Source organism: Phocoena phocoena, chromosome 9, assembly GCF_963924675.1.
Source record: "Phocoena phocoena chromosome 9, mPhoPho1.1, whole genome shotgun sequence".
Lineage (NCBI taxonomy): Eukaryota > Metazoa > Chordata > Mammalia > Artiodactyla > Phocoenidae > Phocoena > Phocoena phocoena.
The window spans coordinates 62,257,239-62,284,349 of NC_089227.1; the positions used below are offsets into that span (position 1 = coordinate 62,257,239).

Consider the following 27,111-nt stretch of genomic DNA (forward strand, 5'->3'; position numbering starts at 1 on the left):
ACAATATTGAGGGTTTAGACTTGTGGCTTTTAGTTTTGGCGGCTTTAGAATCACTGGAGCATGGGGTCTTTAAATAACACTCATTTTTGGACCCCAGAAGGACTAGGTATAGGTGATTTTTTAGAAGATTCGCCCAGATGATTCTAATGTACTGCTAGGATTGAGAATCATTGGCCTAGAGTAAGGTAGTGACAAATGAATTCAAGAATTTGGAGGACTTAAAATCGTAACAGAGTTGAGCTAGAAGGGGCATTAGCTCAACTGGTTTAACTGCTTCACTTTGCAAATGAGGACACTAAGAAGCAAGTAAGTCATGTGATTCGGTGACCTTTTATGAAGAGGCGTGAGGTAGAGAAAGAATTATGGTCATTTCTATAACATGGTGATATGGTTAATTGTACTGATATTGAAAGAGAAGGAAAGGTTGGAAAAGGGACCAGGTTTATGAGAAAGAAAAGTTTAGTTTTCAGTATATTGAATTTAAGGCAACTGATGTACATATATGGAAATAAATGTGTGTGAAAGTTTTTTTTTTAACATCTTTATTGGAGTATAATTGCTCCACAATGGTGTGTTAGTTTCTGCCATACAACAAAGTAAATCAGCTATACATATACATATATTCCCATTTCTCCTCCCTCTTGCATCTCCCTCCCTCCCACCCTCCCTATCCCACCCCTCTAGGTGGACTCAAAGCACTGAGTTGTCTCCCTGTGCTATGTGGCTGCCTCCCACTAGCTATCTATTTTACATTTGGTGGTGTATATATGTCCATGCCACTCTCTCACTTCGTCCCAGCTTACCCTTCCCCCTCCCCGTGTCCTCAAGTCTGTTCTCTAGGTCTGCATCTTTATTCCTGTCCTGCCCCTAGGTTCTTCAGAACCTTTTTTTTAGATTCCATGTATATGTATTAGCATACAGTATTTGTTTTTCTCTTTCTGACTTACTTTTCACTCTGTATGACAGACACTAAGTCCATCCACCTCACTGCAAATAACTCAATTTCGTTTCTTTTTAAGGCTGAGTAATACTCCATTGTATATATGTGTCACATCTGCTTAATCCATTCATCTGTTGCTGGGCACTTAGGTTGCTTCATGTCCTGTAAATAGGGCTGCAATGAACATTGTGGTACATGACTCCTTTTGAATTATGGTTTTCTCAGGGTATATGCCCATTAGTGGGATTGCTGGATGGTATGGTAGTTCTATTTTTAGTTTTTAAGGCACCTCCATACTGTTCTCCATAGTGGCTGTATCAATTTACATTCCACTCAACAGTGCAAAAGGGTTCCCTTTCTCCACACCCTCTCAAGCATTTATTGTTTGTAGATTTTTTGATGATGGCCATTCTGACTGGTGTGAGGTGATACCTCATTGTAGTTTTTTGTTTGTTTGTTTGTTTTGTTTTTTTGGTGTATGCGGGCCTCTCACTGCTGTGGCCTCTCCCGTTGCAGAGCACAGGCTCCGGACGTGCAGGCTCAGCGGCTACGGCTCATGGGCCCAGCCGCTCCGCGGTATGTGGGATCTTCCCGGACCAGGGCACGAACCCGTGTCCCCTGCATCAGCAGGCGGACTCTCAACCACTGCGCCACCAGGAAAGCCCCCTCATTGTAGTTTTGATTTGCATTTCTCTAATGATTAGTGATGTTAAGCATCCTTTCATGTGTTTGTTGGCAATCTGTATGTCTTCTTTGGAGAATGTCTATTTAGGTCGTCAGCCCATTCTTGGATTGGGTTGTTTGTTTTTTTGATATTGAGCTGCATGAGCTGCTTGTATACTTTAGAGAATAATCCTTTGTCAGTTGCTTCATTTCCAAATAATTTCTCCCATTGTGAGGGTTGTCTTTTCGTCTTGTTTATGGTTTCCTTTGCTGTGCAAAAGCTTTGACGCTTCATTAGGTCCCATTTGTTTATTTTTGTTTTTATTTCCATTACTCTAGGAGGTGGATCAAAAAAGATCTTGCTGTGATTTATGTCTTAGAGTGCTCTTCCTATGTTTTCCTCTAAGAGTTTTATAGTGTCCGGTCTTACATTTAGGTCTCGAATCCATTTTGAGTTTATTTTTGTGTATGGTGTAGGGAGTGTTCTAATTTCATTCTTTTACATGTAGCTGTCCAGTTTTCCCAGCACCAGTTATTGAAGAGACTGTCTTTTCTCCATTGTATATCCTTGCCTCCTTTGTCACAGATTAGTGGGCCATAGGTGTGTGGGTTTATCTCTGGGCTTTCTATCTTGTTCCATTGATCTGTGTTTCTGTTTTTGTGCCAGTACCATATTGTCTTGATTACTGTAGCTTTGTAGTATAGCCTGCAGTCAGGGAGTCTGATTGCTCCAGCTCTGTTTTTTTCCCTCAAGACTGCTTTGGCTATTCGGGCTCTTTTGTGTCTCCATACAAATTTTAAGATTTTTTGTTCTAGTTCTGTAAAAAATGCCATTGGTAATTTGATAGGGATTGCATTGAATCTGTAGATTGCTTTGGGTAGTATAGTCATTTTCACAATATTGATTCTTCCAATCCAAGAACATGGTATATCTCTCCATCTGTTGGTATCATCTTTAATTTCTTTCATCAGTGTCTTATAGTTTTCTGCATACAGGTCGTTTGTCTCCCTAGATAGGTTTATTCCTAGGTATTTTATTCTTTTTGTTGCAATGGTAAATGTGACTGTTTCCTTCATTTCTCTTTCAGACTTTTCATCATTAGTGTATAAGAATGCAAGAGGTTTCTGAGAATTAATTTTATATCCTGCTATATTACCAAATTCATTGATTAGCTCTAGTAGTTTTCTGGTATCATCTTTAGGATTCTCTATGTATAGTATCATGTCATCAGCAAACAGTGACAACTTTACTTCTTTTCCAATTTGGATTCCTTTTATCTCTTTTTGTTCTCTGATTGCTGTGCCTAAAACTTCCAAAACTGTGTTGAATAATATTGGTGAGAGTTGGCACCCTTGTCTTGTTCCTGATCTTAGTGGAAATGGTTTCAGTTTTTCACCATTGAGAACGATTCTGGCTGTTGGTTTGTCATATATAGCCTTTATTATGTTGAGGTAAGTTCCCTCTCTGCCTACTTTCTGGAGAGTTTTTATGAAAAATGGGTGTTGAATTTTGTTGAAAGCTTTTTCTACATCTATTGAGATGACCATATGGTTTTTCTCCTTCAATTGGTTAATATGGTGTATCACACTGATTGATTTTCTCATATTGAAGAATCAATCCTTGCAGTCCTGAGATAAACCCCACTTGATCATGGTGTATGATCCCTTTAATGTGGTGTTGGATTCTGTTTGCTAGTATTTTGTTGAGGATTTCTGCATCTATATTCATCAGTGATATTGGTGTATAGTTTTCTTTTTTTGTAGTATCTTTGTCTGATTTTGGTATCAGGGTGATGGTGGCCTCATAGAATGAGTTTGGGAGTGTTCCTGCCTCTGCTAGATCTTGGAAGAGGTTGAGAAGTATGGGTGTTAGCTCTTCTTTAATGTTTGATAGAATTCAACTGTGAAGCCATCTGCTCCTGGGCTTTTGTTTGTTTGAAGATTTTAAATCTCAGTTTCAATTTCAGTGCTTGTGATTGGTCTGTTTATGTTTTCTATTTCTTCCTGGTTCAGTCTTGGAAGGTTGTGCTTTTCTAAGAATTTGTCCATTTCTTCCAGGTTGTCCATTTTATTGGCATAGAGTTGCTTGTAGTAACCTCTCATGATCCTTTGTATTTCTGCAGTGTCAGTTGTTACTTCTTTTGCATTTCTAATTTTATTGGTTTGAGTCTTCTCCGTTTTTTTCTTGATGAGTCTGGCTAATGGTTTATCAATTTTGTTTATCTTCTTAAAAAATCAGCTTTTAGTTATATTGATCTTTGCCATTGTTTCTTTCATTTCTTTTTCATTTATTTCTGATCTGATCTTTATGATTTCTTTCCTTCTGCTAACTTTGGGATTTTTTTGTTCTTCTTTCACTAATTGTTTTAGGTGTAAGGTTAGGTTGTTTATTTTAGATGTTTCTTGTTTCTTGAGCTAAGATTGTTACTATAAACTTCCCATTTAGAACTGCTTTTGCTGCATCCCATAGGTTTTGGGTCGTCCTGTTTTCATTGTCATTTGTTTCTAGGTATTTTTTGATTTCCTGTTTGATTTCTTCAGTGATCTCTTGGTTATTTAGTAGCGTATTGTTTAGCCTCCATGTGTTTGTATTTTTTACAGTTTTTTTCCAGTAACTGATACCTAGTCCCATAGTGTTGTGGTCGGAAAAGATACTCGATACAATTTCAATTTTCTTATGTTTACCAAGGCTTGATTTATGACCCATGATATGATCTACCCTGGAGAATGATCCATGAACTGTGAGAAGAACGTGTATTCTGTTGTTTTTGAATGGAATGTCCTACAAATATCAATTAAGTTCATCTTGTTTAATGTGTCATTTAAAGCTTGTGTTTCCTTATTTATTTTCATTTTGGTTGATCTGTCCATTGGTGAAAGTGTGGTGTTAAAGTTGCCTACTATTATTCTGTTACTGTCAATTTCCTCTTTTATAGCTGTTAGCATTTGCATTATGTATTGAGGTGGTCCTATGTTGGGTGCATAAATATTTAGAATCTTTATATCTTCATCTTGGATTGATCACTTTATAATTATGTATTGTCCTTCTTTGTCTCTTGTAATAGTCTTTATTTTAAAGTCTATTTTGTCTGATATGAGAATTGCTCCTCTAGCTTTCTTTTGATTTCCATTTGCATGGAATATCTTTTTCCATCCCCTCGCTTTCAGTTTGTATGAGTCCCTGGGTCTGAAGTGGGTCTCTTGTATACAACATAAGCATACATACGGGTTTTGTATTTGTATCCATTTAGCCAGTCTGTGTCTTTTGCTTGGAGCTTTAATCCATTCACATTTAAGGTAGTTATTGATATGTATGTTCGTATTACCTTTTTCTTAATTGTTTTGGGGTTGTTATTGTAGGTCTTTCCCTTCTCTTGTGTTTCCTGCTTAGAGTAGTTCCTTTAGCATTTGTTGTAAAACTGGTTTGGTGGTGCTGAATTTTCTTAGCTCTTGCTTGTCTGTAAAGGTTTTAATTTGTCTCTTGAATCTGAATGAGATCCTTGCTCGGTGGAGTAATCTTCGTTTGAGGTTTTTCCCTTTCATTACTTTAAATATGTCCTGCCACTCCCTTCTGGCTTGCAGAGTTTCTGCTGAAAGATCAGCTGTTAACCTTATGGGGATTCCCTTGTATGTTATTTATCGCTTTTCCCTTGCTACTATTAATATTTTTTCTTTGTATCTAATTTCTGATAGTTTGATTAATATGTGTTTTGGCGTGTTTCTCCTTAGATTTATCCTATATGGGAATCTGTGTGCTTCCTGGACTTGATTCACTATTTTCTTTCCTATATTAGGGAAGTTTTCAACTATAATCTCTTCAAATATTTTCTCGGTCCCTATCTTTTTCTCTTCTTCTTCTGGGACCCCTATAATTCGAATGTTGGTGCATTTAGTGTTGTCTTAGACGTCTCTGAGCCTGTCCTCAGTTCTTTTCATTCTTTTTTCTTTATTCTGTCTGAGGTAGTTATTTCCACTATTTTATCTTCCAGGTCACTTATCCGTTCTTCTGCCTCAGTTATTCTGCTATTGATCCCTTCTAGAGAATTTTTAATTTCATTTATTGTGTTGGTCATCACTGTTTGTATGCTCTTTAGTTCTTCTAGGTCCTTGTTAAATGTTTCTTGTATTTTCTCCATTCTGTTTCTCAGATTTTGGATCATCTTTACTGTCATTGCTCTGAATTCTTTTTCATGTAGACTGCCTATTTCCTCTTCATTTGTTTGGTTTGGTGGGTGTTTACCTTGGTCCTCCATCTGCTGTGTATTTCTCTGTCTTGTCATTTTGCTTAACTTACTGTGTTTGGGGTCTCCTTTTCGCAGGCTGCAGGTTTGTAGTTCCCATTGTTTTTGGTGTCTGCCTCCAGTGCATAGGGTTGGTTCAGTGGGTTGTATAGGCTTCCTGGTGGAGGGTACTGGTGCCTGTGTTCTGGGGGATGAGGCTGGATCTTGTCTTTCTGGTGGGCAGGACCATATCTGGTTGTGTTTTGGACTGTCTGTGAACTTGTTATGATTTTAGGCAGCCTCTCTGCTAATGGCTGGGGTTGTGTTCCTGTCTTGTTAGTTGTTTAGCATAGGGTGTCTTGCAGTAGAGCTTGCTGGTTGTTGTGTGGAGCTGGGTCTTAGCATTGAGATGAAGATCTCTGGGAGACTTTTCACCATTTGATATCATGTGAGGCTGGGAGGTCTGTAGTGGACCAATGTCCTGAACTCACCTCTCCCACCTCAGAGGCTCAGGCCTGACCTCTAGCCAGAGCACTAAGACCTTGTCAGCCACTCAGCTCAGAAGAAAAGGGAGAAAAGAAAGAAAGAAACAAACAAAGAAAAAAGTTATTAAAATAAAAAATGTTATTAAAAATAAAAAATAATAAAAGTAATTAAAAAAAAATAAAAGAAGAGGGCAACCAGTCCAAAAAAGAAATCCACCAATGACAGCAAGCACTAAAAACTATACAAAAGAAAACCCCCAAAAAACGGACAGGCAGAACTGTAGGACAAATGGTAAAAGCAAAGTTATACAGACAAAATCACACAAGGAAGCATACACATACACACTCACAAAAAGAGAAAAAGGAAAAAACATATATATATATATATATATATATATATATATATAAAAGGAAGATAGGAACCAGATCAATAAAGGAATGTACCAATGATTAAGCTCTAAATACTAAACTAAAATAAACATAAAACGCGAAACAAATTACTTGCAGAAAGCAAACCCCAAGTCTATAGTTGCTCCCAAAATACACCTCCTCAATTTGGGATGATTCATTGTGTATTCAGGTATTCCACAGATGCAGGGTACATCAAGTTGACTGTGGAGATTTAATCCGCTGCTTCTGAGGCTGCTGGGAGAGGTTTCCCTTTGTCTTCTTTATTTGCACAGCTCCTGGGGTTCAGCTTTGGATTTGGCCCCGCCTGTGTGTGTAGGTCACCTGAGGGCGTCTGTTCCCTGCTCAGACAGGACAGGGTTAAAGGAGCCACTGATTAGGGGGCTCTGGCTCACTCAGGCTTGGGGCAGAGAGGGGTATGGTAGTTATATTTGGAATATGGGGCGAGCTGTGGTGGCAGAGGCTGGCGTGACACTTCAACAGCCTGAGGCGCACTGTGTGTTCTCCCGGGGAAGTTGTCCCTGGATCACGGGACCCTGGCAGTGGTGTGCTGTACAGGCTCCCGTGAGAGGAGGTGTGGAGAGTGACCTGTGCTTGCACACAGGATTCTTGGTGGCTGCAGCCGCAGCCTTCACATCTCATGCCCGTCTCTGGTGTCCACGCTGGTAGCCACGGCTTGTGCCCGTCTCTGGAGCTTGTTTAGGCTGTCCTCTGAATCCCCTCTCCTCGCGCACCACGGAAAAATGGTCTCTTGCCTCTTAGGCAGTTCTAGACTTTTTCCCGGACTCCCTCCCAGCTAGCTGTGGCGCACTAGCCCCCTTTAGGCTGTGTTCAAGCAGCCAACCCCAGTCCTCTCCCTGGGATCTGACCTCTGAAGCCCGAGCTTCAGCTCTCAGCCTCTGCCCGCCCCGGTTGGTAAGCAGACAATCCTCTCAGGCTGGTGAGTGCTGGTGGGCTCCGGTCCTCTGTGCGGGAATCTCTCCGCTTTACCCTTTGCACCCCTGTTGCTGCAGTCTCCTCCCTGGCTCCAAAGCTTCCCCCCTGCCCACCCCCCACCACCTGCAGTGAAGGGGCTTCCTAGTGTGTGGAAAGTTTTCCTCCTTCACAGCTCCCTCCCAGAGGTGCAAGTCCCGTCCCTATTCTTTTGTCTCTGTTTTTCCTTTTTTCTTTTGACCTACCCAGGTATGTGTGAGGAGTTCTTGCCTTTTGGGAAGTCTGAGGTCTTCTGCCAGCGTTCAGTAGGTGTTCTGTAGGAGCTGTTCCACATGTAGATGTATTTTTGATGTATTTGTGTGGAGGAAGATGATCTCCACGTCTTACTCCTCCGCCATCTTGAAGGTCCCCCCCATCCCCCCCATGAAAGTTGTTTTTAAACTGAAAAGACTTATACACATGAAAGTTAATGTAATCCTAGTGGAAGTACTCAGGTGATCTGGTCACATGATATTTGAGATTACAGGCTGTGAGTGAGACTGACAATTGTTATCACAGAGGTAATAGCTAACAGAATGAATTCTCAGAGTTAACAGAGAGTGGGAAGCAGAGAAGTTTGAGTAGTGTTTAGGGATTCTCAAAATTAGGAAGCAGGAAGAAGAGCCCTTGAAGAAAACAAGGAATGGACAAGTGGGAGAAGTCCAGTGGCACTGGAGCCAAAGGAGCGGAGCACATCCCAACAAAGCTCTGTGTCCCTGCAAGTCCTGTGCTTCCGCATGTCTGGTGGGTATCACCTGAGTATTGGGGGGGGTGCTTCAAAGTTCAAGCTTACTACCTTCATCTTCTCCCCATTCACTGCACAAAATACAACCCACCTTCTATTGTATATCTAATCTTGATAGATGTCTTTATATCCAGCTCTCTCACGCTCAACCTTAGGGATTTTCTTTGACTTCTTTTTCCCACATTTAATTGATCATCATATACTATTTATTATTCTTTGTATCTCTGCTGTGTTTCTTCTGTCCACTGTCATTGTACTATTTGCATTAATTTCAAAGCCTAATACAAAGGTAGTTTTTTGTTTTGTTTTGTTTTAAACCATAGTTCTTGGAAATAATGCTATAATTTCTGCTAGGTTAGAAGAAATACAATGGTCATTATGTACATAATAGTTCACTTGGTCTGGACAAGAGAACCCATATAGATACATCCAGGTAGGATGACAATATAATTTATTAACTGGGATACTTCTGAGAGTGAAAGGGGATGGTGTTAATAACTGTACCAGGACAACAGGCATAAACTGGGACTGACCTTTGCAGACCAGGATATATTATCTCCTAGCTCAGTGGTTCTCATCTGGGAGAGATTTTACTACCCAGGGGACATTTGGCAATGCCTGGAGACATTTTTGGTTGTCATAACACAAAGAGGAGAGAGAGTTTTTATTAGCATTTAGTGGGTTCAGGGCAGGGATGGTGGTAAACATCCTAGAATGCATGGATGCATCCTAGAATGCATTCCACCACAGCAAAGAATTATTTCGCTTTCTTCATTTAATTAATTCAGTGAATGTTTATTTAGCCTCCCTCTCTGTGCCAGGTACTGTGCTAGGTTCTGGAGATACGTTTATGAGCAAAGCTATCATAGTCACTGAATTTATGGAACTTGTAGTGAGGAAGACTGATATTAAATACATAATTACACAGATGAAGATATTATTTCAATAGTGAAAAATCCTGGAGGAATAGTAGTACCTTGTTCTTTGGGAGCATGTAAACAAGGGACCTCACCTAGAATGTGAGGTCCTAGGAAAATTTTCTGAGTTGAAATCTGAAGGATGAGTAGACTTGAGCTAAAGAAAGATCCTTTTTAAAGGGAGGGGAGGAAGAGCATACCAGGTACTAAAGGGGAATGGAGAATGACAATTCCTACGAAGTGGAAGAGGGAAGTCAGTAGAAGGATAGGGAATGGAGGGCTGGGAAGCATGGGTGGGGGAGGGAAGTGACTACAGGTCAAATAAGCAGGGGTCATAGCTTAATTTAAAGGATTTTTATTTTAATTTTATTTTGCTTTTAATATTTATTTATTTATTTGGCTGCGCCCGATCTTAGTTGTGGCACGCGGATCTTCGTTGCCACGTGCGAGATCTTCGTTGCAGCATGTGGGATTTAGTTCCCTGACCAGAGAACAAACCCGGGCCCCCTGCATTGGGAGCACAGAGTTTTAACCGCTGGACCACCAGGGAAGTCCCAGGATTTTGATTTTTAAATGGGAAATCACTGGAGTTTTCTGATCCAGGGAATGGTGTGATTAGACTTGCATTTAAAAAAAGGTCCCATTTCTAAAATGTTGTCTAATTCTGTTATTGCCTTACTTAAAAGAGAGTGCTCACAGCCTTCAAGATCTGTCATAGTCTGGCCCATTTGTATTTACAGACACTTATCACTTACCTGCCTTGTTTACTGCATGATGTGTTCGAAAGCTGCCTTGATTTTTCTCCTAAAAATATCTGTATATTGATGTTAACATTTTAATTGCTTAAAATAGTGATCATTATTTTTTCCCACTGACATTCTTCAATAGAATGTTAGTCTAAAAAAAAAAAAACCCAAAAAACCCCAGAAAAACAAAACAACAAAAAAAATGTTAATCTAAATAGTAAGAAATACACTTTTCCCCACAGGATATATAATGATAAAAGCTATTTTAATTTTGGAAGGAAAGTAATGTGGCCCAGAAAGATTTGCATTTTTTGTGAATTAACTCTGATGCAGAAAAGCTCTTATGATTTCTTGCCATACTGCACTTGAGATGACATATGATTGTGTCCCTCTAAAATTCTCCACCTGAAATACCTTTTTTCTGTCCATCTCCTTTTGTTTACATCCTATTTGTTTTTCAAATTCTCCATTCTTGGTTTCATAATATTAACATTTTATAGTGTCCTTTTCTATGTTACTATTGAACTTTGTTCATTCATTATATTACTTAGCACATAGGGTCTTGTGTTATCTAGAATGGAATATAAGCACCTGTCTTCCTTAGTGACCAGAGATGAACCACACCTCTGTAACCTTTTATGACATGTAATATAGTATTAATTTAAAAGTATTGTTTTTAACACAGTATCATGTAGCCGCACAGTGAGTGCCTATGGAATGAGTGAACGGGAGGGACATGATCAGTTCTGTCAAATACTACATGAAATTGAGGAGTACTGAGAAAATTTATTGTTTCTCCTCCATTGGGATCTTTCAGTGGTTTCCTATTGCTTGTGGTGTAAGGTCTACAATTCTTTGCAGGGCATTCAAAGCCTTTGTATTTTTACCATCTTTAATTTTTATCACCCCCACTTTTCCATATGAATCCCCTTGGGGAGAAATAGACTTTCTGGCTGATGGAAACAGGTGTATCTTGATACTTAATGCTGTTCCACTGTTCTGGAATGCCCTCCCCAGCCTATGCAACTCATGTCTTTCTAGGTCCAATTTGAGGCTCACTTTACCTGCTTACTTTTTCTTCATAGCGCCTGTCACCTTTGAAATTACTATATATTTATTTCTTTTGTTCATTGTTTTTCCTCTCCTTACCAGAATGTGAGCTCCTGGAGGACAGAGATTTTTGTGTTGTTTCTTCACTGGTACTCAATTTGAGAACGATCTCTGACACATCTTTGATACTCACATAGATATTTGTTGAATATCTGTTTGGTTCTGGCTTTGGTAAAACACCTCTTGAACGCAGTGTACTCTATGCAGGGTGTGTGTGTGTGTGTGTGTGTGTGTGTGTGTGTGTGTGTGTGTGTGTGTGTGTCCCCTTTAAGGAAAATGCTTTGCTGGAATACCCTGCTCCTTCTCTTATCCAATTCCTGCTTGTGTTATCTCCTCTAGAAAGCATTCTGTCTGCTTACTGTCTGATTTTGATATTCTTTCACTTTGTTTTTATTGGTTCCCTTGCTTACATCCATCATTCATCAGAGCATGCTTCATACATCTCACACATTCTTGTTTGATTTACATATCTGTAATGGCCACTGTACTTTAAGTTCTTTGAGGAAAATGACCAGTGTAATCTGCCTATCTATCTATAACATCTAGAATGATGCCTGGATACAGTAAGTTCTAAATAAACACATAATTTTCAATAATGAAAACGGTTAGAGTTAAGTCCTTATAAATGTATTTTGCTTCCCCAGTACAAAATAGGCACTTCTAGAAGTTATATCTTTTCTTTTTTTTTCTGGTTAGCAATTTACCTGTTCAGTCTTGTGAACATAATTAGCCAGATTTAGCAGTCTTGTGTGACTTTCTAGTAAGTCTAATAAGAGAGGTTTGAAAGAGCAAGCTCATGTCTGAGTTTTTGCTGCTTAGAAATTTCTTTACTACAAGCGGTATTTTGTTCAGTCTACCCAACTACAGCCTCTGTAATTTCTGCAATTTGCTGTGACAACTTCTTTTGGCAGAGCTATTTTTACTATGATATGTTTGTACTCTGGCCTTGGCTCCCCCATTTTACTTGTCCTTTTCTTGGGCATTCTAATTACCATGTCTCTCGTATTAAATAATCCAGCTCTTGATTATCGAGGCTAATTGTGGATAGCAATAATAACTAAAAACCATTTACACAAACCTCAAATTACACCTTAAAAATTGTTTTAAATTTTCCATTCTTGGGAAGTCAACATGGAATGGTGGGCAAAAATATACTTCACTGTACATCAGGAAACTTAGATTCTACGCTTGATTCTTCCTGGCTCCCAGATTTTGTATTCAGTACGAACTATGTTTGTCAAAAGGTATTGATATGAAGCTTTACCTGAGAGATGGTCATACAGAGAAGGACAAACAAGGCCTAATTATTTTTAAAAATTGCAAAAGTAACTCCTCAACACATAAGAGCTAAAAATACACAGGTGGTTTCCTTAATGCCTGACTTAATTCCGGTAAGGGCTTAATACATTAGAAAATTATGGCACCAAATCATGTCTTCTTTCATGCATCAGGGAAGGACTCCAACATCTAGCTTTATTTATGGAAAGATTCATTGCTTTGAACTTTTACTTTAGAAAATGTTCTTATTTTCCTTGGGAGAGACTATATTTGCATACTAGCTTTCTTGGCATTCATACGTTCAAGGCTCAGTGCCAGGTTAGAGCTACCACCTGCATATTCTTATCTTCCCACTCCTTTTGGCATTGTCTTATTATTTGATGATTAGAAGGAATAAGGAAGGGACATTAGATAACTGTAAATAAAGTTGGGTTTATCCTATATTGATCTAAAGGGTTCCATTTAAAGTATTATGGACAATTATAGAGGTCTTTTAGATTTACTTGTTAGTCTATAATTATTGATTGGTATATGGAATGTTGTGGCATTTTTGTATTTGCTTATGACTTAGTATTAGAGGTAAATTTTGAATTCTTTTGGAAAATTTCATATAGATGAAGTCATTGTGTCTGGCATTGAGGGACACAAATTCAGTGTCACATAATTCCTGCCCTGAGGGAATTAGCAGCCTGGTTAAAGGTGACTAACATGCAAAAATTTAAAGAAATGCTATAACATTTTGCAGGTGCTATTATAAAAGTATTATTTAGTGGGTATAGTAAAGTGGTCTATTTTATTTGAAGGTAGTAAGTAAGTAGTATCTCTGTGGAAGAGATACTTTTTAAAAGAGGAGTCAGTGTTAACATCAAAAAATAATGATGCCTTTAATTACTTGGGGGGGAAAGGGTAACATTGATGGGCCCACACATTGGCTTGTTAGTTTTTTTTTTACCAGTGAATCAGTTGCTGTGGAATTGTTGCTTCATTTAAGTAGCTATATGTCAACAAAGTATTTAAAAATACCTAGTATTCACATAAATCATCTCTCTCTATTTCACACACACGCACACACACACACACACACACACACACACACTTAAAAGTTCTGTGTGTCTGTTTATGCATGTGTGAATAAGGGTGGGAATGGGTGCTAAAATGTGAGGCAGGTCCCAGCTCATGTCAAGGTAGATTTTATACGTTATCACTAAAAGTATTTTGTGTTGATAGTATCACTTTATATGTATTTGTGTAGTATGTATACACTTTGCTTCTTTTTGAACCCCCAATTTTTGTATCATGGAAAAGTTTAAATATATACAAAGTAAGTGGATGGCATCATGAACTCCCTTGTAGCCAGTGCTCAGCTTCAGCACTTATCTGTGTTCTGGCATGCTGGCTTTTTCTACCCCTCTGCCTACCCCATTTTTTAATTCCTTTTTTAAAGGTAAAATTTATATACATTGGGAATCACAAACCTTAACTGTACAGTTTTGACAAATGGATATACACCTGTGTAACCCATAGTTCTCTCAAGTTATAGAACATTTCCATCACAGAAATTTTCCCTGTGTCCCTTTCCAGTTAATAATCCCCTTCTCCCCTGCTTCCAAGTAACAACTGTTCATATTTTTTCATAATAGATTTGTGTTGCCTGTTCTAGAACTTCATATAAATGGTATCACACAGTATGTACTTTTTATGTCTGTCGTTTTTTTCAGCATAATATTTTTCAACATTCACTTTTTGTTGTTGCATGTACCAGTGTTGGTTTATTTTTTGCTGCTGAGTAATGTTCCATTCAATGAATGTATCATAACTTGTTTATCTCATTTTATGTATGAGCCTTTTTGTGGACATATGTTTTCATTTATTTTAGATAAATAACTAGGAGTAAAATTGCTGGGTTAGAGGGTTGGTATATGTTTAGTCTAATGAGAAATTGCCAAACTTTTTTGCACATTAGTTAAACCATTTTACACTCCCACCAGTGATATATAAGAGTTTTGGTTGCTCCACATCCTCTCCAGCATTTAATGCAGTCAGTCTTTTAAATTTAGACATTCTGATGTATGTGTGGTGGTAGCAAATTGTGATTTTAATTTGCATTTCCCTAATGACTAATAATATTGAGCATTTTTTCTTAGCTTGTTGACAGTTTTTATACTTTACTCTGTGAAATATCTATGCAAGTCTTGCCCAGTTGAATTTTGTATGCGTGTGTGTGTGTGTCTTGGTCATTTGTTATAGTAGTTCTTTATATGCAGAGGACACAAGTCCTTTTCCTCAATTACTATAGATTTATAGTGTGTCTTGAAGTCAGTTTATGAAAGCCCTCCATCTCTATTCTTTTTTTCAAGATTGTTTTGCCATTCTAGGTATTTTTTTGGGTACTTCCATAGAAATGTGGAAATCAGCTTGTTAGTTTCTACAAAAAAAAGCTTTTTGGGATTTTCATTTGGATTGTGTTACATTATGAATCATTTTGGTGAGAATCAACATTTTAAACTATATTGAGTCTTTTACGGTACATCTTTTTAAAGCATATTTTGCTCATGTCACTCACTAGCTCAAAAGTCTTTACTGGTTCCACAATTACATAGATTAAAGCTTAAGATCTTTAGATGGCTTTATTCCCAAGTCTCTTTCCTCTTTTTTTTTTTTTTATTCAATGAATGTTGTATCCAGGTTGCTTGTTCTTTCTCATACATAGTCTAAACTTTTCTCCCTCTTCTTCTCTCATGTTCTCCATGCTGAATGTTCTTCACACCTGTTCTCCAAATCCCAAAGGCTCAAATACTACAGATATTTATGTTATAATGTAATAAATTACAAGTTAACAGTAAGAAGTCTTTAAAAATAAATTGCCACATTTAGAATGTATAAACAACAAGGTCCTATGGTATAGCACAGGGAACTATATCCAATCTTCTGGGATAAACCATATGGAAAAGAATATTAAAAAAAAAGAATGTCTATGTGTGTAAAACTGAGTCACTTTGCTGTACAGCAGAGATTGGCACAGCATTGTAAATCAACTATATGTCAAGTAAAAAACAACCAAACAAGCAAAATAAATTGTTGTGGGGCAGATCACTTAAAATTTATACAACTGTGATTGGAGCACCAAAAAAGCAAAGCAAAGCGAACCAACCAACCAAGAAACTAATCAACCAAACAAACAAGCCAAACCCAAATAACAGTCATATTAAAATAGCACTTTACTTTTAAATAGAAAGATGATGGTAGTGTGAAGGAAGCGTTGAGGAAAAAAGAGCAAAAGACAAACTGAACATGAGAACCATGTAAGAAGCACTTTCAATCCAGGACATATTTGCAAAAAATTTTGGCATATGAGCCAAAAAGAACAGTGGAATAATGGTGCTTTGTATATAGCCATGTACTATATTTTTCTGCTACTACTTGGAGGTTCAAAACGTTCAGGTGATGGGTAAAAGAGTATGAACCAACTTCAAAGTTCTATTGACATCATTTCCTTGCTTACAAATCACATGTGAGTTAATTCAGATTTCAGAAATAATCTGAAGAATAGACTGAATTTCAGTGTCCAGCTTAAGCTTTTGTTTCCTCCATCAAAATTTCCCTGATCCCCTTGGCTAGAAATGACATTCCTACTTCTGAACGCTAAAGTACTTTATACTTGTCTTATAGCTCTTATGTTTTCCACCCCATGCATACTTATCGAGGTGCATGTCTTATTCTTTTACAGGGTTGCAATCTTTTTCAGCTAATTTCTGATTTTATCTGTGTATGCTCTATAGCACTTCAAATGGCATCCTGCATATAACAGGTGTTTGAAAATATTTGATGAATGAATGAATGAGTGAATGAATGATGAACAATTTAAATACAGTCGAGAAATGAGAGGCAGATAGTAAATAAAAAAGAGACTAGATGAAAATCATGCACCTTCCTACTTTTTGTTTTCTGTTTCAGTATTATTTTGGTAAAGGCATGAAAGAATCCAAAATTTAAGTTTTTAAGATTTCTTTGATATCTGTGTATCATAATAAAAACCAGACTTTGATGATTTGATAACTTAAAATATTTTTATTTTGCATAAAGTGCAGCTGGACAAGAACCATTAGATTCAGTGCATGTTCTTTTCATTTGTTTTTAAAGCTATTATTCATTTGTTTTATTGTATTAGCAAAAGAAACTGTTCATTTTTTATCTTTTGAGCTGTATTTCAAATACTTTCAAGTTACTCATTTTATAGATTGGCCTTGTCAGAAAAAGAGAACTACATAAAAGTTTTAATTCCATAGATTATTTAACCTTTAAGTTGCTGATTCAAGTGAATTGTACATTTTCTTTGACCTTTTTCTTTCGGGATATACTCATTTTCATTGACTTGTAAGAGTTCTTTACATAGTAGAGGAAACTACAAAATTGTTTTTGTAGGTCAAAAACAGTTGAATATCCACAACTTCATATGATTCAACTTAAATCATATATTTATGTTGGTTGCCAAGGTTTTCCCAGTTTGTTCTTTTTACTGTAATGTATTTTTAAAGCGTAGAACAAGTTTAAAATTTTTTTGTGGTTTAACTTAGAGATCCTTTGCTTTGTCCTCTATTGCTTTATTGCAGCAAAAGTTCTTTCCATCCCAAGGGCAGATAAATATTTTTGTAGTTTCATATTTTTTAATTTAACTTTTAAAATCCATCTGGAATTTTGTTTGAATGTGTTGTTAAGGCCAGGATCTGTTTACTGAGTGAAGAAACAATTACCCTCAGATTCTTGAGCTAACTGTATTGTTTAATTTCATGCCCCATTGCTAAAATCACAAAATTATTGTGTGTCCTAGCAATATAACATCTTTGACCTTGAGTCCTCATAAAATACATTATTCTGGTTCCTTGGTTTAGCTGATGTATTTCAAGGACCAGAGTAATCTAGAGACCTTCATTTTGAGAGTGTTTAAGGATGTAAGTAAGTAATAAGGCACACAATACTTGATTTACTTGATGGCTTCTCCTAACATAAAATTCTATCACTTAGAAAATTGTACACATTAACTCACATGGACAATATTGTTTTAAAAATGTTCTTTAAGTAGAAAGATTAAAAAAATCTTGATTGTGTTCTTCTTTTATACTTAAATTGGACTTTATACTTAAGTTGGGCTTAACTTTAGGAACGATATATATATTTATATATATATATTTAAAATTTTTCCTTTGCATTTAAGATACCGAGTGATGACATTACTTATGTATTAAGTAGTGTTATAGACCTGTGTCAAAGTACTTTTTCCATCATAGATGTTTTAGACAGAAATTTCACTGATTTATTCTAAAATGTTTAGAGCTTGTGTTAGTGTTCCTGTGGAATAAAACATGCAATGTTACATGAATTCAGCTATTCTAAATTTCTGTTATTTGATCTAAATTGTAGGTAATGGTTCTAATACCATTGATAAGAAAAAAGTAAATTGCTTAAGTTTTGCAATTTAGTGTTAAGACATTCTGGTGACGCTTGTTAAGCTCTTTGAGTGGGTAAAGATCCTGGCTTCTCCCTTTTCTGTTTGGACACCTCAAAACACCAGTAAAGAATTTTTTCTTTTTGAGACACTGAAGAAATATGTGTATACACTACTATTCAAACTCTCTCTATCTGAACTCAACAACTTAATAGGTTCAGATAAATTTTTAGGTAAATCCCTGTATCTAAATTGTTGCTATTTGTCATCTAAAACAGTGGGATGAAACTGATTCCGTGATAAGCTATCCAATTCAAAGACCAAATAAATTTGGATAGTGAGGTATATTTGTAATGCTTCATGCTAGGTTTCCTTTATAATGGATCGCTCAAAGGAGGAAGATAAAATGGAAATACACTTTTGGATTCAAAGAACTGATGATCACCACATTGTCTGAGAAGCTCTGCCTTTTAGTTTCCTAGCGTTTCCTTAGGACTTACTGTGTTCTCAGACTTTAGTAGGTCTGGGTGGAATGGGGAACAGACTACAGTCACAACTAACTCAATAGGGACAGAGGTTTGCCCTCTTGAAATGGGCTTGTCAGAGCTGGAAGTTGGGATTTCCATGGTCACTAAGTGGCTTCAGTTGCCTGCAAGGAAAGGGTCAGGCCCAGAGATACTACAGGGGTGAAAACATTTTATTTTAGGAAAATAATTTTATTTGGGAGTATTTATTTTCTGAGCTATTTTGATGGAACCAGTTTGTTAAACTTAAAGACCTTTGAGGATCATCTCGTTTCACCCTCTCATTTTAGACATAAAGCATTTAGGAAGACTTCTCCAAGTTGACTCAGCTACATAGAGCAGAGTCAGAGCTAGAACCCAAGCCCCCTTTTTAGTTTTTAGCTAGTTTTTTAGCTATCACATCAGTGATAACAATCTATTTTTAATTTTTCTGAAGTCACATTACAGAATTATGTATATATCCTGGAGAAAGTATTTACAGGAATATTGTGTTGAAGGCAGGTGGTGAAGTGGTTGCTGGTGGCCACCTTATGGGAAGGATTGAGCAATGGTAGTATTTACTGTCAATCAAGTTGAGCTTTTAGATTAATGAGCTGACCACTTGCCATGACCCAAAGTTGGGGAGTTTTAAAAATTCTTATTTGTTGTGGATGAGTCCTAGACTCATATACCTTAACTCCTTTTCTTCAGATAAATAGCAACACTTCTTTTCAAGTTCTTTTCTCTCTCAAGTTTTCTGTTGTTTTTGACTAATATTTAACCTTTAGAAAAGTGTTGGAAAACTTGTTTTTTGTTTTTTTTTTTAATCACAGACCAATAGAAAACACAACAAACAAATCTAAAATAAATTCATTTTCTATCAGTTCAAAATGACTTATGGCAATATTGAATTTTTTCCCTCTGGGCGAGGTAGGGAGGAAGCCAATAGTGTTCATCTCAACTACTTTTTATAGCAAGTTCAGGGAAATGTACAACTTTTATTTTTAAGCATTTATGCTAAGGTTATCTATAATTTATATATTATGGCTATTTCTAGAGAATAACAGAGATGAGGGAGCCTAAGAGAGAAGGAAGAGTGAAAGGATGGGGAGGAAAAGAGATAATCAGGATGAGAAGAGTGATGGAGAAAGAGCTACTAAATGAGAAAATGGGATACTTCTATCTAAGAGTGAAGGGAAAGAGAGAACAGACCAGAGAGCTACTTGAATAGGAGTGCGTGTGAAAGAAGCCATGGTGAGTGGACCTGAGGAGGGAGGGGAAGCATGTCCCAAGGGTAGAGAGAAGGAAAAGGAAAAGAGCAGTGGGCACATTTCTCTTCAAGGCCTCATAGGGCTTCCTCCACTAACCTTCCCATTCCCCTGGATTGTCCCATCTTCCCTCCTGTGCCTCAGCCCTAGTCTTCAGCCAGCCAGGAGCCTGGCTCTTGATCCATTGTAGCTCCTATGTGTTGTTCACTGCTTATTATGAATCTGCCAAGTGGGAGGTGCAGTGAGGAGTGAATGATACAAGTAAGACCTTGAAAAGCTCTTAGAGTATGAGTTACCACATAGTTATGTCCCCAAAAGTGGAAGCTTTAATAATAATTGTTATATTTCTGTAAATATAAATCATGTTTGAAACATTTAAATTGAGTCCTTGATGTAAAATTTTAGAAATAGATACGTTATATAGTCATTTTCTTAATGGTATGTTGAAGCTGAATTGAATGAAAATCTAGTTGGTCTAGATTAAATCTAAATCCACCAAAAATTTTAATTATGTCTCATTTTCTCTTCCTTTTTGTAGTGATTTAAAGGGAGTGATAGTCACTCTGAGTGATGATGGTCACTTGCAGTGTTCATACCTGGGGACAGACCCTTCTTTGTTCCAAGCTCCAAAAGTTGAATCTAGAGAACTAAACTATGATGAACTTGATATAGAATTGAAAGAACTTCAGAAAATCATCAAAGATGTTAACAAATCACAAGGTATTTCATTTGCAGCTTTTTATTATTTGATTTTAGTATTCATTGTAAAATTTATATTATTTTGTATATGGATAATGTTTCGTACATATTAGTTGATTTTCTCCCCCAGGCTTAATTAAACTCATTTTTGTAAAAACAGCATTGCTCTTTAACACACTAGTCTTTGTGCTTAATTTGTATTTTATAGCTTCTGAAAAATATGTCCTATTTAATAATACTTTTACTAGTGTGTACTTTTACTAGTAATACTTTTGTTAGTGTGTTTCAGGGACAGTGCTGAGTTTTTTTCTTTAAACTCTAAGAAAGGAACATGTATTTCTTTGGATAGTGGTTTTAGACCTTTAGAATTACATTAAGGTTTAGAGTGATCATTTATTAACTTCTAATATCCCTGAAAAAATTTTAGTTGCTTATTTTAAAAGAAACCAAAGCAGTATGTGAATTACTACTTTGTTACTAAAAATGTAGTCATTTGCAGCCTAGTGATATAATTTATGTTTGTAGTTAATTAGCGATCCAAATGGAGTGTAGCCTGTGGTATGCTGATTTCTAATGACTCAGAGGCTGATGATATTTTCAGTTCTTGAGTTTTGTATAACTCAATATTATCTTACTTTGGGATTCACAGGGGTATAATTTTACTGTAAATTAAAAGGAGAAACAAAACAGCAATCCTGCAGTTTGAGTTGGACATGTGAAAAGCATTACTTTAAGTTCCCTTCTCAGGGTCAGGTAAAAGTATTTTTTTAATGAGAAAAAATATGGACTATTTTCACTTAAAAGAAATGTTAAAACAAGCAGGAATAATAAAAGAAGCAGAGCATCAAAAGCCAACCAAAACAACAGAGCCAATCTTAATCCTGGTCCAATCACTTTCCTAGCTTTATGTATTTTTGAGCCCATATTACCAAGAGACATTCAGAGGAATTTAGATAATATATTAAAAATATTAATATTAAAATAAAATTATTATGCTTTGGTTTTACACATTCTCTTAGAAAGTTTTGAAAATAAACAAGTGAAACTTAGGTCTTTTAAGTTCCTCCAATTATTTAAAAACCCATTTGTTGTCAGGACCCTCATGTCAAATAGAGAATAGTTAAAACTGGATGTGTCAAATTGCACATTTTTTTCCATTTTTGATACTAGTGTTTTGGGATTAATGGAATATAAGTTTCATTTTGTCACTTAAAAATGTAATTGGAGAAAAGTGGCATACATATGAAACATGAAATTTCCAGAGTTGGTTAAATAAGTTTAATGTGGCTTTTCACTACAAATTTTGTGTCTTGAGATTTTGGCCTTTCCATAAACAATGTGCTAACGATATTTTGATTAACACTTGATTATGTAAAACATTTCTCAGGTAAATCCCTTACAGCTAAAAGTTATTTTTTGGTGGCCATAGTGATGCCCTTGGGTGAGAAGGGTTAGGCTGTTTTACTTGTCATTACCCTGATTCTTCTGTGTATCTTAAAATAAGTGCTAATTAAGCTAGGGATGTACCCACAGACTTGAGTGCAAAGTTTATTATTTATATAACCTCAAAGTTAATATTTGAAGTTCTCTGCCCCTTCTTTGCCACCATCATTTGGTTTTATTCCTACAAAAGAAACCGAGACTCTTAAAAAAGAGAGACTTTTAACATTTTTTATTTCTAGATATGGAAAAAATTTAGTATTCTCTACACTTATAAAATTGTGGTATGTTTGTTCATTAAAATACCTGTAATCGGGCTTCCCTGGTGGCGCAGTGGTTGACAGTCTGCCTGCCGATGCAGGGGACACGGGTTCGTGCCCCGGGCCGGGAAGATCCCACATGCCGCGGAGCAGCTAGGCCCGTGAGCCATGGCCGCTGAGCCTGCGCGTCCGGAGCCTGTTCTCCGCAATGGGAGAGGCCGCAGCAGTGAGAGGCCCGCGTACCGCAAAAAAACCCCCCAAAAATCTGTAATTATATAAAAGCACCAAATCATTTCATTACAGAAGATTATGAGAAGTTAAAACTCTGAACTTTTTGATGACCTCATTATTCATTTAAATGCCACCTATTTTAATACAGTGACTTTAACTTGCAAAAAAGAAGTTCACAGTCTTGTGGGTTATGTTCAGCACTTTAAAGCTTGTTTTATTTCTTCAAAGCAGGAATTGCAGCAAAATGTAAAGCCAATCTAAAGAGTATATTTTGTTTTACACATGGTATATATTATCTACTGTAATAAAAGTATTTTTGAAGCTGATTTTATGTGTGTAAGTTATATGAGGGATGTATGTTGTAAGCATGAAGTTATAGTAATAATTTCTGTATGGCTTATGGATTTTGAAGCTTTTCATACTCAACTCATTAGTGAGAATCCTGCCTTGCATTTCTGTTACTAGTAGTCAACAACATCTATCAGTAGGCACTTTCAAAAACAGAGTTTCCTTATGATTGATTTAGACAGTTGATATGTTCTTTACTTGGGATGGATATGAAGGAAAGGGTACAATACTGAGATAGACTCCCACACAGCATACTTGTGTCTTCAGGAAGGGAAAGAGAGCAGTAAGACATGGGCGTATAAATGCAAGTCTTCACCCATTTGAAATATGTCTAGGATAACTAAGTTGCTTCTACCATTGAGTAGTAGAAACATTTGTACCTGGTAACCTTGTTGGAAGATGTGCTATTCGGGTTTATGTCTGGCTGCATATAACAGAATGCCTAAACAGGGTGGCTTAAATAAGGCTCAGGTTTATTTCTTTCTCATGGAAAAGAAGTCCAGTAATGGGCAGTCCAGGGTTGATTTGGCAGTTCCAAAGTCATCAGGGACTCTGATTCCTTCTCACCCAGGGTCTTCTGTTGGTCTAGGATGGCTTCTGGAACTCCTGCCCTCACATCTGCAGCTGAGTCAGCCCACTTAACGATCTTTCCTGGAAGCCACACCCTGAACAGCTTCCACTAACATCTGACTGACCACTCCAAGCTGCAAAAGAGCCTGGGAAATTTAGCATTTTGGTTGAGCACTTTGTTACTTAGGATAAAATTGGACTCTTTTTTAGTAAAGAAGAACTGAAGAATCTTTACTGGGTGGGCAACAAGCAGCCTTTTGTACTCTCACTAAGTTGTGGAAATTCTTATTCCAAACGGTGTAATATTGGTGGGAATGCCTGGTGGCAATTGTAGGTGGTTCTTCTCTTTGTGAGACAGCTGATTTATGTGACATCATCCAGGTGCTTTCTATATTTTCAGTCAGCCACCCTCAGTGTGGGGGGATGTTTTCTCTCAGGGTCACAGGGTAATTTTAGCAGTTCCAGGCATTATGTGCAAGTATGATTTCCAGGGAAGAAGAGAGATATTTCTCCCAAGTGTCCCCATTTATTAGGGAGGACTAGATTTCCCAGAGGCATGTACCAGCATGCCGACTCCCACCTTTCCTTACCTCACATCTGCCAGGATTAGGCTCCATGATCACGACTAAAACAACAAAAGGTCAGGGGAGAAATCATCATGATGGGATTTGACCAATTCAATAACTTTGAGATGAGGTGAATGCCTCAACAGAATTAGTGTTCTGCCACAAAGAAGGAGGAGGGAAGAATGGATGTTAGGGGGACAGCCAATAATCTGCCATATATATATGTATATATATACACATATGTATGTGCATATGTATTATTTATGTTTCTTATTTATTTAGGATCTCTATAACTTGTTCTTTTTATTTAATTTATTTATTTATTGTTTTAAACATCTTTATTGGGGTATAATTGCTTTACAATGGTGTGTTAGTTTCTGCTTTATAACAAAGTGAATCAGTTATACATATACATATGTTCCCATATCTCTTCCCTCTTGTGTCTCCCTCCCTCCCACCCTCCCTATCCCACCCCTCCAGGCTGTCACAAAGCACCGAGCCAATATCCCTGTGCCATGCGGCTGCTACCCACTAGCTATCTACCTTACGTTTGTTAGTGTGTATATGTCCATGACTCTCTCTCGTCCTGTCATACCTCATTATACACTATAAACATTTTTTAAATTGTGAAATTTTCAATTGTAAAGAGAAAATGAATATGGTCAAAATAATTCAAACAGTACTGAAAGCATAAACCCCAGGTCTTAGTTCCACTAGATTATTTAAAGGTAACCTTTATTAAAAGTTTTTGTGTATTCTTTGAGAAAATTTTCCTGTTTATATAATTGTTTTTACACAAATACGTGTGTCTTAGAGACATTGTACTACATCTTGCTTTTTTTAAATCAATATCATATCTAGGATTTCTTTTCATGTCAGTATATAAAGATGGACAGCACTCTTATTTAGAGTTTTGGGTTTTGGACCATTGCACAGTATTGATATACCATAATTTAGTTAACTATTTCTCTATTAATAGAAATATAATTTAGATTTAGGCTGCTTTGTTTTTAATAATTACTAGCGACAGAGAAACTCCTTGGGCATGTCTATGAGTATTGGGTAAATGTTTGGGAGTAGATTTGTTAAGTCACAGGGTATATGCATTTTACATTTTTTTGGTGAATTTTACATTTTGATAATTACAGCCAGTTTACCTTCAAAAGAGTTGTACTCTTTTTGGCTTCTACCAGTAGCTAAGGATAGGGAATTTAAATTCCTGACACTCGTCAGTCAATGGGTCACATCTTAGCTAATATCTTTGGAAAAAGAGACAGTTTTCCTTTCTAGTAATGTAGAGGGGAAAGAATTAGTATAAAGCTTCTCATTCTGTAATGTCTCAGTTTTTTTTTTCAACTCGTGAGTATATATTTGATATATGGTATAGATAAACCTTAGCAGCTGTATACAGCAAGTTTTACTTTATGAGTAAATACTTTTTTTTCTCTTAAAATTACAGGTGTATGGCCTATGACTGAGAGAGAAGATGACCTGAAAGTCTCTGCCATGGTTTCTCCTAACTTTGATTCAGTATCTGTAGGTGTATTTGCAGACTTTCAAAGGGTTTGTGATAGTGGCAAACTCTGATAAATTGGGATCAAAATGTATTGGTTTAAATTCTGGGCCTCCAAATAGAAACTTTAGGGAAGATAGGTTTTAGGCTTTGTTACTCATAGAAAAAAACATTTCTAAGTTCTTTGTGTAATAAGAAGTTCCTTAGGCAGGATTTCTGTCTTAAAAAAGGGGGAGGGAAGGGAAATTGTCAAAGAGGTTCTCACCATTACTCTGAATCTACCTACTTTTTTTAAAAAAATGTTTTCAGTACTGAGTATTGAGATAATCCTAATCCAGATGAATAATACTGACCCCACTAGATTTTTGTTGAAGGTTCAATGAGATAATGTTTATGAAAGGCATAGCTCAGGGTTTGGTAATTTATAGTGTTTAATACATTATGGTGGTTGTGGTGGGGAAGTAGTTTAAGAATAGAGTTGGGCCGGGAATTATTTTTTCTCTCATTTCTATCTGTGTGACCCAGGGCAAGGTATTCAATTTTCTTAGTCTCAATGTTCTCATCTGTAAAATGGGAATAGTAATAGAATCCACTTTGTTGAATTATGGTAATTAACTAACAAATCATTATAATAATAAAATTACATTTTGATTCTTTTAAAATGATCATCACGATCATCACCACCACAACCACCACCACCACCACCTGCATTCTACTTGTCTCCTTCAGTGCCATATCCTTAGTGCCAGTCACATGATGGGTGTTCAGTATATATTCGCTCTATAAGTGAATTAATAAAGCTGAGAAACAAGAAAGGGGGACTGTCCTTGGTTACGTTACCCCATCTCTTTGTTTAGTCTTCTGTACACACTTGTTAGATTATGGTTGGTTTTCTCTCACTGCCTGCACTTTGGGCAAAATATATTGTTTATCTATATCTGTACCAAAGTTGATCAATTTAGGAAAGTGATTGAATTCACTGTTTTTTACTCTGTATGGAATTTATATCATATAATTTTGCTTAGGAAATGACTTTGATATTTATGTATCACAGCATAATATAGTAAGTAGTTCCATAAGCTTTTCAAAGATTAATCTTAGTATAAACAGCCAACCCAAGCTGTGATAAAAATCACATTAACATTGCCATAGTATAGTAAGTTGGGTATACGTAAAAAAAGTAGGACTATATATGAAAGAAACATTCACGCAGCTGAGTCACATAGTAGAGGTACTGTTTAAACATTGGATATTCAGCACACACCATTTCTCACTCTACCTGAAGGGTGTAGTCTGAGTGGAACATTTTTGCTTAGTTAGCTGACAAATGTACACACATTTTCTTGCCTTGGAAATGATTCTTTTTTTCCTTTGGGCAACTTGTATAATTTTTTCTAGGTTCTCTTAAACATAGGCTATTTGGATTGAAATTCCCTTTGTGTTCTTTAGCAACTTTTGATCTTTCTGAGGAAAGACCTTATGTGATAGCACTGTATTGTAATATATATTTCCCTATCAGTAACCTGGAGTGCTTTTTCCTCTTAACTAGATGTCTCTTTTCAGCTTCATTTCCCCTTCTTACTATTTCTTTCCTTCTTAAGAGATTCCTGAGAGTATCATATTCATCCCACTGGAAAACATCAGTCCAACGATTTAGGCGGCTGTGATGCTATGCTGTCTTTGTAGAGCTACTTCTCTCTGGCTGTAATTTCATGTTTCCAAAGGACTTTTGTCCCTGAAATATCTAGGTGTTTAGATATGGATTGAAAAGAGCAGGAAACAGGAG

The 27,111-nt window shown here is 36.7% G+C and overlaps 1 protein-coding gene across 6 annotated transcripts in view; it reads left to right on the forward strand.

The window, feature by feature from the left end:
- BBS9 (Bardet-Biedl syndrome 9) overlaps positions 1-27,111 on the forward strand; it is a 477,322-nt gene that overhangs the window by 157,894 nt on the left and 292,317 nt on the right. For all 6 annotated transcript variants that reach the window (XM_065884413.1, XM_065884414.1, XM_065884415.1 and 3 more), the window contains exons 9-10: positions 20,237-20,418; positions 25,272-25,348. In XM_065884413.1, the coding sequence (XP_065740485.1) occupies positions 20,237-20,418; positions 25,272-25,348 (259 nt within the window). The remainder of the gene's footprint in view (positions 1-20,236; positions 20,419-25,271; positions 25,349-27,111) is intronic.